Source organism: Panthera onca, chromosome F2 (assembly GCF_046562875.1).
Source record: "Panthera onca isolate mPanOnc1 chromosome F2, mPanOnc1 haplotype 2, whole genome shotgun sequence".
Taxonomy (NCBI): domain Eukaryota; kingdom Metazoa; phylum Chordata; class Mammalia; order Carnivora; family Felidae; genus Panthera; species Panthera onca.
In genome coordinates this window covers 9,033,074-9,046,375 of record NC_138356.1, presented here as the reverse complement: position 1 = coordinate 9,046,375, position 13,302 = coordinate 9,033,074, and the positions used below count along the sequence as shown (strand labels likewise).

The following is a 13,302-nucleotide window of genomic DNA, read 5'->3' as shown; positions in this document are numbered from 1 at the left end:
TCTTTCCTGACATTTAAAAACCTGCAAGATGCAGACTCACCGAGAGAAACTAACTCAGAGTAGACATTGATTGTTCCAACAGAAACAAACCAAACCTGAGGCCTCCCCAGAAAGGTGTGGCAGAACCTGGTTTTGCCACTGTCTGGGCCAGTCCCTTGGATGTCACTTGGCCGCGCCTGGGTTTTTTTTTTTTTCCCCCATCTGTAAAGTGAGGGTTGGAATAAACCCTCCCCCAAACTCCTTTCACCCTTCAGTTTCTATACTTTTCCCAGATTCTAAGAAGCTTTTCCGTGTCTAGCCCCGTGTATCCTAAGGAAGCCACACGTGGTGCCGTCGTCCCAGACACAGACGTCTCAGCCTCTTGCCCCCGATTGTGTTTTTACACTTCTTAGGCGATGCCAGGTGTTCCCCGGGCTCCGATACAGCGGGGGTTTCTCTCCTGTCGGGCAGGATTTGTTCGTGCGCTCCTTTTGCACGGACTACAAAGCCCAGGCCACTGGGGGAGACCTCAGGTACAGATGTCAGCTCTCCTCTCGGTCGGAGAGAGAGAGAGAAAGTAGCTGGAGAGGATTCTATCAGCCCCCTGATGGCGGAAGAGGCTGAAGGGCCCCAGAGGCATGTGATGCTTTTCCGGCAAGATGTCAATGCCGGCGTTCTGCGGCCGCACCCCGGCGCTAGCATTTCCAGGTCCCCCGCCGCAGAGCTGCCCCTGCCCGGAGGACAGGCCATGCACTGCTGCGGCGCTGCGGCCACCCGGGGTGAGGGTCCCGAGCGGGCCCGCGGAGCCCCCTTCCCTGCGCCCGCAAAGCTACGCAGGAGAGCGCTGCCCTCTAGCGACAAAACTGGGAGATGCGGCGCGGCCCGAGCCTCCGCGGAGCCCTGAGGCTGCGGGCACCTGCGAAGGCTGAGGTCGTGTGGGGTCCGTGTGGCTGGGAAAGACTGGAGGCTCTCTCTGTGCGTGAGGGGGGCTCTGGGACAGTTTGTGGCCTCCCTCTAGGGCCAGGCCAGATGGATACGTGGCTGGATCAATACACAATAGATGTCTGATGGATGGGTGATGGACAAACCAAAGGGAGGATGATGACAGGTGTCAGATCAGATGCGCATTTCTAGGGCTTGCTATAGGCCGGACACAAGGCTAAATCAATGCTTTCGCCCATTATTTCATTTGCGCCTCTCCGGAACCTTACGAACGGCACATTCCCTCTGGTTCCTATTCGCCAAACGAGGAAAGTGAGGCCTTACATAAGACACATAACTTGCTTCTTGGCAATGTTCCGCAGAACTAGAAAGTGGCGGAGTGAGAGCCTCAACCTGCAGCCCCAGACCCCACCGCCGGCTCCTGGCCCTCTCCCTGAGCAGCGGAGGTGCGCCCCCAAGCCCCAGGCGCCCGGGGTACCGCGCCGCTCGTCTCTCGCTCGCCAGTCCTGGCACGCTAGCATCACACCCGCCCTGCACCCCCCTGTCACTCATCAAAACCCCCAGGACACCCTGGGCACAGCGCTAGAGGCAGCGTGTCCCCGACTGGGAAGCCTGGCTAGGGAGCTGGGTAAAGGCGGGTCCCCTCCCGCCGCTGCCGCGCAGCGTGTTGTCCCTAGAGGAACGCTGTTCCAGTCCACGTTTGGTCAGGGGTCCCACTAACGCGAAAGGGGAAAGCTGTCCGGGGAGTTTTAAGATTCCCGATAAGTTTCCATCTTTCTGTACTTTAACCCTTCCCTGAGCGCCTCCGACGATGCGCCGGACTTGGTTAGACGCTGAGGCAGGGACCTGAGAATCCAGTGGGGGGAGGCGGGTACAGACAGGTGCATAAATGACATTCGGGACGGCCGTGCCGGGCACCCACCGCGACCACCCAGCGCCCCAGGGGGAGGCGGAGAAAGGGCAGGTTCACTCGCTCAGAGGGTCTCCAGCACATTCCAGAAATCTAAGTCTGCCCACCTGCCCCTCCTGACGCCTCCCCCTCGGCTCTCTCCGTGGAGCCCGCACCCCCAGGGCGTGCGATTTCAGTGACCTCACCAGGGGGGGACTTGATGTCATCCCACTCTCTCTCCACAAGCCCTGACTGCCTCGATGTGTCACCCAGCCGCGAGCTGAGCCACCCTGCGCCCCCCGCCCCCGGGCCCGCGTGCTGGGGCCGGGACGGACCCCTCCCACCAGGGCGTCGGCGCGGGACTGGCGTAGGGCCTGCGTCAGCTGCAGCCCGCCGGCGATTGGGGCGCGCTCGCCTCCTTGGCTTGGGGGCTAATTATAAAGTGACTCCAGCAGCCACCAGCCCCGGGACAGTCAGGCCAGGCGAGGCAGCCGCGCCGAGCCCTGCAGTCCAGCCCGCGGCCCCGCGGCGACGCCGAGGACCGCGACGGTGAGACCCGCGTCTGCCCGCGCCCCCGGCCGCTCGGCCCCGATCCCCGCCCGCCTCACACCTGCCTTGTTCTCTCCCATCTAGAGCAGCGCTTGGGACCCGATGTCGCCGACCAGCCTGCGCCATCCGAACGGCGTCAACGTGAGTGAACTTGTCCAAACCGCGCCTTTGCTGCGTGCGTTTGCGACCGTCCGCCCGCTCGGTTCGAATCGGCGTTTTCCTTCATTGCATGGGGCGCCCCAACTTTCTTCGGGTGCCTGTTTGTGACCCGGGTGAATGTCGTCTCCCCCCCCCCCCCACGCCCCACCCCGCCCCAAGGCTCCGTTCTCTTGCATTTGGTCTTCGCAGGTGGTGTTCTCTCCAGAATCCTCCTTAGGCTGTGGGAGCCCAGAAAGAGAGCCCCGGGCATCCGCGGGCTCTGGAGGCCAGTGCCAGTGCCCACCTGGAGACCGCGGGGCCATCTGCCCCCTGGGCCTCCAAAAGCGGCGTCGCCAAGGCGGGAGGGGGGCCCAGGAAGGCGCATCCCTGGGAGCTCCGGCTCGACAGCCGCCGGCTGGGACTGTCCCGGCGACGGGTCCCTCCGAAGGTCGCGCTCTGCTCCGAGCGCGCTCCGAGTTCGCGTCCTTTTCTCCCTGCAGCCCATGGCGCGGTTCCTGACACTCTGCACTTGGCTGCTGGCCCTCGGCCCCGGGCTCCTGGCGACCGTGAGGGCGGAATGCAGCCAGGACTGCGCGACGTGCAGCTACCGCCTGGCGCGCCCCACCGACATCAACCCCTTGGTGAGTTACCGAGGTGGGCGGGCGGGCGGGAGGGAGGGCTGGGAGCGAGCCGGTCCGCAGACAGGGCGCATCCCCCGGTCACTCGGTCCCGCCGCCGCGGCGCCGATCTCCGCGGTGACGCAGGTGTCCGACCGTTCCCTGAACGCCTACCAAAGTCCCGCTCTAGCTCTCAGCTTTGGGACCCGCGACCCTCTAGGGACCGATAAAAGAGGCAGCGTCTCCCCACAAACCAAGTTCGTTTTACCCCTGGGGATGCAGGAGCCCCGGGATACGCGCCCTTCACCATCTTGGAGAGCATTTGGTGGTCACCCCACCTGTCCCAAAGACGATGTTCGGTCACCCCAGTTCCCAACATATCCCACGAAGGTCCCCTTGCACACAACCCATCCTCCCATCCTTCCTGCAAATAATGTCATTTTTCATTAGTGACATTTCGTTGTCTTTCTTTGGATTTCATTTCTCCAGCCCTTTCAACTTCAGGTCCCTCAAGCCCTTACCCTCACCTGTGGATAGGAGAGAGGAAAGGGTTGGGATCGGGAGGAAGGGAGAGGAAGGGGGGTGCAGTGGAAGGGGGAGAAACAGATCAGCACATCTTACAGGCAAGTAAGACCCCGGAATTCAACTTCTGTCTTCCCTTGAATGTACTTTTGTCATACCACTAAGACAACAATTTAATTTGCTATGAAAAAGGCACAGGAAAGGTGTCCAAAGAGGTGACAACAGTGCAAAGATAACTACAGGACAGAAGCTGGGGGGAAGGGGAGGAGGGAAGCTGAGAACAAAGAACCCCCACTCATTCTACTCATAGTCCCTGTGCTGGTAAATCAGCCTTGGTGCTCTACTGAATCAGAATCTCTGAATTGGGGACCCAGGAAGCTTCATTTTAACTGGCTTCTCCAGGGATCCCTTTGCACTGTCTTCTCAATTTGTTGAAATTCCGTGATGACTTAAAAGGCTCAGTAGAAAATAATGTATTAATCCAAAGAGTTAAGTTCCCCATCTCAGCCTTTGAAGAAATGTTGTGATGTAGACGTATAAAATAGGGATGAAAATTAAGGAAAGGATTCCAGAAAACCCAAAGTGTACGTTTCAGGTTAAACGTTGGCTTGTTTCAATTGAAGCACCTGGTCCCCTTCATTCAATATGAACAGGTACTTGCATGGCCTGAAAGAGAAGACACATAGTAGGGCTTTATATTTAAACTCTGATAAAATGTTGCATCTTGAATAGGGGCAACAAATCCCTTCATCTAGCCTTTGTCGTTCTGATTTGTTTGGCTGATGGGTTTTGCCTTGGCTGATTGGTTTGCCAACAACATGTAGGGTTGTTAGCTTCTCTGCGACAAAAGACTGTTAATGACTGTGTTGTTGGTATGACGGCAGTTCTGGAATTTTAGCTCAGATGCAGAAGACCTATGAGAAATGAGGTTGCCTGACCAAAACTATGTAGAATCAACGTAACAAATATGGAGCCTCTACCACGTGAAAGTCACTTGTGTTTTGTTCGGTGATGGGTGCAAAGCTAAGCAGGCATGCCAGGGTTGTTGTCCAGATGCATAGACATATATTGGAACTTATAAATTAACATCACTTCTTTCAGCATGAGTGTGTGTGTTTTGTTTTTGTTTTTGTTTTGTTTGTTTTCTGGTTGTCATCATTTCTTGTTGAAAGAATCTCAACATTAAAAAGCCTTTTGGTGACAGTATACAAAATGTTCAATGGTAATTTTTGGCAAAGAGATCGTTGATATTTCATTTTTGAATGGAAATGGTATTGACCCCTGAACAGCTTATGTTTCTAGTGGTGTTTCTGTTTCTTGCTCAGATGTCAAGAGTAACACAGGATCATTTTAAGTGCATCATCTGGAGGGGTTTATAAAGCATCTCTTTACTTTTCTTAGACACAAAGTTTAAATAATTATTAGGAGCTGGTTAAAGAACCCTAAGGAATTTTGTTGCACTAAGAAAATACTTTCTTGCATTGTGAAAGTAACATGTGTGTGTTTTATACAAATTAATATACCAATATATCTTAAATACCAAGACTGGGCCTGGTTTTTCTAAATCAAGGGTCTGTAACCTGGGTTCCATAACTAGACTTGAGGCAGCTATCAAAAGCCCTGAAGCGCCCAGAACTATTATATAGACTTTATAAATGGTCATGCAATATTACTTCTCTTTTTATTATACCCAAGTGGTCTATGGGATAGAAGAGAATCTTAAGATTGTTAGAACACATAGTCTAAATCTTATGCTGATTAAAATTTAATTATTACATAATAAAAAGAAGGAATTATATACATATCACTTCTCATTCCCATTTTATCAAATAATATGATTTCCATGGGGAGGGGAAACTTTTCTGTACATTGGTAACTGTTAAGAAACATGAATAATGTGTGAATATTTGCATATGCATAGTTGCATATCAGACCTCATCATAAGAAAGATTCTGTTCGAGATGATTAAATCTGTTTTAATCAACCAAGGGGGCAAAAAACAAAACACGCAGCAACTCAATATGTCATCATCCAAGTAATTCATAGACTTACACTGAGTTTTAGAATGTCTTTCTTCTGCAACTTATTCTGAAATTGCTGTTTTTCTTTCAAGAATGAAAATGTTTGCCGGAATACTAAATGCCATTCCAGGTAGAATAGTAACACAAGAAAGTAAACAACCTAATATTATTAATATTGACCTTATCTGTAAGACAAGAAGATAAAAGGAATCTGGGGATGATACCCCTAATTAGGTAAAGAGAAGTTTCTCCCTTTTGGTTAGAAAAAGCTCGAACAAAATGCAATCAACAGTGGAAGGTTACTCAGTGAAATTAGATTGTGCAGGCAGCCAGTCGAGATTAAAATTGGGTGGAAAAAAGTCTTTTACAATACTGAAATGGCGTGGTAGGTACAGTCCGTTCAAATTCAAAGAGAAATTCTAATTTGACTCAGTTAATTACCCACAATGATTCCGTTTCCCTTTGATGTGCCTGTTCAGAATATTGAAAAGCTGTAATGAGAAATTGGAAATCACGTTGTCATAGAAGAGTTTCCATAGGAAAGCACACTACACACACACACACACACACACACACACACACACACACACACACAGAAAAACTGTTTACCTAATGAAACCAGAAAAGCCTCTTTGTATCACTAAACGGGATTCCTTTCCCAGGCTTGCACCCTGGAATGTGAAGGGAAACTGCCCTCTCTCAAGACCTGGGAAACCTGCAAGGAGCTCCTGAAGCTGACCCAGCTGGAGATTCCTCACGATGGCACCAGCGCCCTCAGAGAGAGCAGCCCCGAGGAGAGCCACGCGCTAGCCAAGAAGTACGGGGGCTTCATGAAAAGGTATGGAGGCTTCATGAAGAAAATGGATGAGCTGTATCCGCAGGAGCCGGAAGAAGAGGCCCCCGCGGGGGAGATCCTGGCCAAGAGGTACGGGGGCTTCATGAAGAAGGACGCCGAGGAGGAGGCCGAGGACCCCCTGGCCAATTCCTCGGACCTGCTGAAAAAGCTGCTGGGGCCTGGGGAGACCCGAGACGGCGGCCGCCCCCGCGAGGGCGGTGATGACGAAGACGTGAGCAGGAGCTACGGGGGCTTCACGAGAGCCTTGAAGGGCAGCCCCCAGCTGGCGCAAGAAGCCAAGATGCTGCAGAAGCGGTACGGGGGCTTCATGAGAAGAGTCGGTCGGCCCGAGTGGTGGACGGACTACCAGAAGAGGTACGGGGGCTTCCTCAAGCGCTTTGCCGACTCTCTGCCCTCCGACGAGGAAGGCGAAAGCTACTCCAAAGAAGTTCCCGACGTGGAGAAGAGATACAGAGGATTTACGAGATTCTGACCCCCTTCCCGGCCGATGACCCCAGGCCCCAGCAGGCCTCCCTCTGTCCCCCGGTCAATCGTGTGTTATTATCGCGCACTGCTTGCATGGTCCGGTGGCCTTTATTGTCTGGGTAACTAACTACACAACCTGCAAGCGCTCGCTTCGGGCGCCGTGTTCCCTCGACCGTGTTGATGCTCAGTATTGGTCTCTTACAGCTGTGTCGTGTTCCTGCTAAAATGGTTGCTGTTCCTTTGTCCTTCACTCTTGACAAAAATACCAGTAAACGCTTACTTGTAAATAGGTACAATAAACCCATTACCCCAACTGCATGACCTTCTTGTAAGTTTCTCCTTCCCCAAGGTTCTCATTCCCCTTCCGGTCTCCATGGTAAATCCTAAAGTTGAAGACACTGAGGCCATCTGCTTTTTTTTAAAAAAAAAATTTTTTTTTAACGTTTATTTATTGTTGAGATGGAGAGAGACAGGGCATGAACAGGGGAGGGGCAGAGAGAGAGGGAGACACAGAATCTGAAACAGGCTCCAGGCTCTGAGCTGTCAGCACAGAGCCTGACGCGGGGCTCGAACCCACGGAGTGTGAGATCATGACCTGAGCTGAAGTCGGACGCTTAACCGACCAAGCCTCCCAGGCGCCCTGAGGCCATCTGCTTTTTTTTTTTTTTTTAATTTTTTTAACGTTTATTTATTGTTGAGATGGAGAGAGACAGAGCATGAACAGGGGAGGGGCAGAGAGAGAGGGAGACACAGAATCTGAAACAGGCTCCAGGCTCTGAGCTGTCAGCACAGAGCCTGATGCGGGGCTCGAACCCACGGAGTGTGAGATCATAACCTGAGCTGAAGTCGGACGCTTAACCGACCAAGCCTCCCAGGCGCCCTGAGGCCATCTGCTTTTGACAGACTCACCACTGGCCTCCTCTTCCAACCGCTGAAGCGGACAAGCCATGTTTCGTTTCCTTCCTTACACGGAAAATCTTAGATGAGTAAACACACAGAGCAAAATACAATCTATTTCCACTCTTCGTTTCTGGAAATCAGATACAGGAAGAAAAACCAAAACCTAATAAAGAAACTAGCTACGCCCTCATATATAAGGAAATCTGCACTGATATCCAGATGTGTATGTCCGTTTTCTTCAGCAAAGTATTTTAGAAGTTAATAAGAAATGAAAGATAATTTGGTCCCATTTCACAAACGCAGATGAAGCCCTCTGGCTAAACAGTCGAACCAAGGTCGCCCAGCAGTTGAAGGACACAAGTAGAATTAAGATCCCAAACTGTTTGCTCCCAGGCAATAGCCTTTGCCTTCCAGCTCCCTGTCCCTCGCTCAGGTCACTACCAACAACTGGAAGAACTTGGGACTCTATCTTTCTCACTATTGTATACTCTGACACCACAACCCAGACTGCGTTCTCCAATATCTGACAGATGGACATACGAATGAGTCAAGGGATGACTGAAGGGATTTGGGGACCAGATCATTTGAAAAGGTATTCCAGACATTTGAGAAGGCAGATTATCCCACAAGAAGCTTATGGCTATTTCATATCATTTAAACCACTGGGGACGACATGCAACAACAAACGTAAGAACATATGTAACATTCCTTCCTTCTTTCTAGTTGAAACTACCTGTAGCTAAACTCCCATCCACTAAGTCCTTTCTCCAGGACCCTCACCCACTCTCTCCTTTGTGTTCCTCCCCCCAAATTCAGAGTTTAGCAACTCAGAAAAGGAGAGAAATAGTCTCTACCCTGCAGTCCACTACCTTGCAAGCTTGTGCAAGAAGTGAAGCAAGCTCCCTTCTGGAGAGGCAGCCCCGCTGTCCCGGGAGTTCTGTCCCGGAGTCCAGCCCTGCTGGGGTCCCTGGGACATCCCCTCGGCCATACACTATGAGAAGACTTCTGATCAGTGCAAGGGGTCCCAGGTCAACACCACTCTCAGAGCCACACCGCCGCCTATATTCCCGATCCCTGGCAAACTAACTTTTGCTTCCAGGTGAGAGCCCTCTCCCTTTCGAACTAGAAATGGAAGTAACGTAAGTGTTTGGAGCAGATCAGGAAGAAGGGGATAGCCAGAAGCTGGCCCTTGGAAACCAGTGACATGAGCAAAAAGGAGTGATGAGGTTATAACACATCAGAGATATCAGGTCTCCGTTCAGCTTTAGACAACTGTTTCCCTGGGAAATGCCAACCCCACATTGCCAGACTTTTCCAAAGAAACCTGAAACCCAGATCGTCGTGGTAATAGCCCAAGTTTTTAATTCTCTCCCCAAGAGCAAAGGATTCCCAAACCCTGGAAAGAGAAAGTCAGCCTACATCCTAGAGATGGCAAGAGTAAAATGCCCTCCTCCCCACCCCCACCTACCATGATAAGATCGTAACATAATCATTACCTTATAAGAATACAACATGTGTAATACACATCTCATCCAATAGGGTTTGAGAAAAGAACACAATTTTCATGATCAAAGCAATACACTATTTTTTTTTTTTTCCCCCAAATCAAGCACTGTTCTTTATGTAGTAGCCCTTTCTTTTCTATTTTAGGGTAGCCGTGTAGATAGACCAGGCCAAAACCCTCGGGGTAGTCAACAGACCTGTCACCTCTTTTGCCACCTATCACCTTGCTATAGGTCCAGCAATGTCTGGGGTGGGACAATGTCACTCATTCCTATATGTCCTCCCCCGCCTGACTCCTGGGGGAAAATGTGGAACCCAGAAGATGCGCCCCAAATGTGCAGGGAGGGAGAGAACAGGGAAGAGGGACCGGGAAGCGGGAAAAGAAGAAAGCGGAAAAGATGGCCAGCCACGAGGGCTCCTTCTGTCCGGCTGCCTTGTATAACTGCGGAAAAGGTCAGCTGAAGTCCAGCTTCGCAGCCAGTATCGTGGTCGTCCGGGAAATGGGGCTCGAGGGGTGCGGTACGGGTTCTTCCTGGGTCCCCACAGACCTCCCGCGTGCCTGGCCTGCGGTCCGAAATCCATCATTAGGATTTTGCACCTTGAACTCAGAAAGGCTTTGATTTCCAAGAATGTCCTACTTCCAAGGAGCCTTTTTCCCTGAGTCAGCCTGGGGTGCCGTTTCAAACGCCGACAACCAGGCTGTGACTGAAGCCCTCAGCACAGGCATTCGGGGATCCATAAACACGGGAGGGACGAGGGTTACAACCAGCCTAGGGCGAGGGCTTCGGGGCAGGGGGGCTGGATGCGCCCGGAGCCCCAAGGGGCTGCTGAGCTGGGGGCCTGGAGAAAACCCATGCGCCCTGGATGCAGAGGCGCACACTCCCTGCGGAGGGCACCGCGGCTCCACCTGTACCTTCCCGAGCGCTCTCTCTGCGCCCCCTCACCTCCGTCCTGGCTCTCAGGCCGCCCCAGGTCCACCTCAGGCCTAGTCCTGGCCTGGGTTCCTTCCGAGAGTCGATAGCTCTGCGGACTCTGTGTAGAAACCCCGGCCAGGCTGCCCGGGGGGCAAATCCCAGCTAGCCGTGGGGCCTGAAGCTCTTGCGGCCACACTGTCCTCATTAGGTGGTTGTCGTAACTTCCGGTGCTCGCAAGGGGCTGTTGGGCTTCTCCTGACCCGCAACGCCTCGTCCTGGGACGGTCGGGAATGAGGTGTCCCGTCACCCTGGGCCTCTCAGGGACCAGGCCTCTCCAGGCCTAGGTGCTCTCTCACCCCGGGCCTCTCAGGGACCAGACCTCTACAGGCCTAGGTGCTCTGGCTCCCGGGCCTCCCAGGGTTGAGATACTGTCCCTGAGCTTCTGGAAGTCTGGCCAGAGCCTGAGAACACCCAACCAGAGTGTTTTCTCTCCCGGGCTTCGTGTCTCCTGAGGCAGGAAGGATTGCAGAGCCCTTAATCATCTTCTTCGCTTTCTCAGTGTTCCACTGCAAACATGTAAAACCCGTGTAAGGAGGAAGTTCTCCAAAAATAAAAGGCATGACGAATCTGAGCCTCGAGCCACGAAGGTTTCTTCTTAGAAGATGGAAAGGGGCATACAGCTTTGAATGCCTTGAGACTTCGACCACCGTGAATATCTATGGGCTTTGTTTCTGGAGGGGTGCTTAAGCACCCCCACGGGAACCAATTCATCCATTCAACTAATAATAAAGCCAGCTATATGAATGTGATGGAAGGGCATTCCAGACTGCGCCAAAAGTGGCTGCAGTGCCCCCAACTGGGAGGAGGAACAAGACTTAGGAGGTCTTCAGGCTTGGGGTGTTGACACGACCAGAAATAATTCAAGGTTGAGAGCAGGTAAGTGGCAAGGTAAGCTGACGTGTTTCAACCTCCCTGTCGGCCTCAAGTTTCCTCCCTCCTGAGGGAAAAATGTGCCAGTTACCTCAGTTATATCTGTCACCCGTATCTGTCGTCATTTTGCAGCCTTCAAAGTATCCCGGTTTAGCCGGGGGTGGGGAGAACAAGTTATATAAACTTTCAGGTTTGGTGATAAACATGCAATGAAGAGATACTCTTAATCACTTCCTACACCAAACACCTGAACTTGTAATGCTCACCCGTTGCTTCGAAAGTGGAAAACAAAAACAAAAACAAACAACAACAACAACAACAACAACAAAAACCGTGCTATTATTGACCAGGAATGCCTGTCTCAGCAGAGAAGGGAGCTTGGCAATCATGTAAATATACCCATCCGTGTCACGTGCTGATACTTTTTCTGTTCGCGTTTTTTTTTTTTTAATCAAGTATAACATGTCTGCAGAGAAGTCCACATGTCACAAGTGCACATCTCACTGAATTGCTGGAAAGGAAACATACCCATGAACCAGCATCCAGGTCAAGAAATAGAACATCCTCAGCACCCACTCCCTTGCCCTCCAAATAAATGGCTCTTTCCTTTTCCGCAAACGTAACTACCCTCATGACTTCTATAACCATAAAGTAACTTGCTTATTTTTAGATTTCTCTATAAAAAGAAAACAGATTTTGTTCTCTGTAACAATGTGGTTCAACATTACGTTTATGAGAATTTTCCATGCTGTTGCAGACAGCTGTGGTCTATTATTTTTATTGCCATATAGTATTCCATTGTATGGAAATGCTGCAAGGTCCATTCTACTACTGATGGAAGCTTGGGCTGTTTCCAGTTTGGGGCTTTTGGGGATACTGTGGCTATAAGCATTCTGTGTCTCTCATAACTTGTAACACATGTGTAACATTGTAACACATTGTCTTGGGCATATCACTAGGGGTAGATTTGCTGGATCGTAGGGTATGATATGTTCAATTACAGTTTATGCCAACCAGATTTTTTAAATGTATTTTTTTAAGTTTTTTAAAAATTTATTTTGAGAGAGAAAGAGTGCAAGCGAGGGAGGGACAAAGAGAGAGAGAAAGAATCCCAAGCAGGCTCCTATGCGGGGTTCCATCTCATGAACTGTGAGATCATGACCTGAGCCAAATTCAAGAGTCGGATGATTAACCAACTGAGGCACCCAGGCGCCTTATAATGCCAGGCAACTTTTAAAGAGTTTGTGCTAATCTGGGCTCCTGGCCACAGTTTATATTCTACCAATACTTCATATCATGTGCCTTATTTAATTTTCACCATTCTGTTTTAATTTACATTTCTTTAGTTGCTGGTGAGATCAAGCATCATTTTTTTTAACTTGTTTTATTTTATTTTTAATTTACACCCAAATTAGTTAGCATATAGTGCAACAATGATTTCAGGAGTAGATTCCTTAGCGCCCCTTCCCCATTTAGCCCATACCCCCTCCCACAACCCCTCCCGTAACCCTCAGTTTGTTCTCCATACTTATGAGACTCTTCTGTTTTGTCCCCCTCCCTGTTTTTATATTATTTTGGCTTTCCTTCCCTTATGTTCATCTGTTTTGTCTCTTAAAGTCCTCCTATGAGTGAAGTCATACGATATTTGTCTTTCTCTGACTAATTTCGCTTAACATAATACCCTCCAGTTCCATCCACGTCGCTGCAAATGGCAAAATTTCATTCTTTTCGATTGCCCAGTAATACTCCATTGTATATATATACCACATCTTCTTTATCCATTCATCCGTCGATGGGCATTTGGGCTGTTTCCATACTTTGGCTATTGTTGATAGTTCAAGCGTCATTTTATAGGCTTATTGACCATTTGGGTATCCTTACTCTTTTGCTTCTCAAATGTATTTTTCAAGTTACACATCTGAACTATATTCTGCTCTGTGCTAAATGGTCTGAAAACCATGAAATAAATGAATGAGTTTTTTAAATGATAAAATACTCTCAAGAGTCATTTTTATCTCCCTTTTATAACATATATAAGCCTGTCTATGACCCTGGTGGCTGGCTGACTCAATGGCAT

The 13,302-nt window shown here is 50.3% G+C and overlaps 1 protein-coding gene across 1 annotated transcript; it reads left to right on the top strand.

Annotated features, from left to right (window-relative positions):
- Nucleotides 1–2,193: 2,193 nt before the first annotated feature.
- Nucleotides 2,194–7,296, top strand: PENK (proenkephalin). Its single transcript, XM_060610567.3, has 4 exons — nt 2,194–2,359; nt 2,444–2,500; nt 2,998–3,138; nt 6,320–7,296. Exons 2-4 carry the CDS (start codon nt 2,462–2,464, stop codon nt 6,983–6,985), a joined length of 846 nt encoding a protein of 281 aa, XP_060466550.3. The 5' UTR covers nt 2,194–2,359; nt 2,444–2,461; the 3' UTR covers nt 6,986–7,296.
- The last annotated feature ends 6,006 nt before the right edge of the window (nt 7,297–13,302 follow it).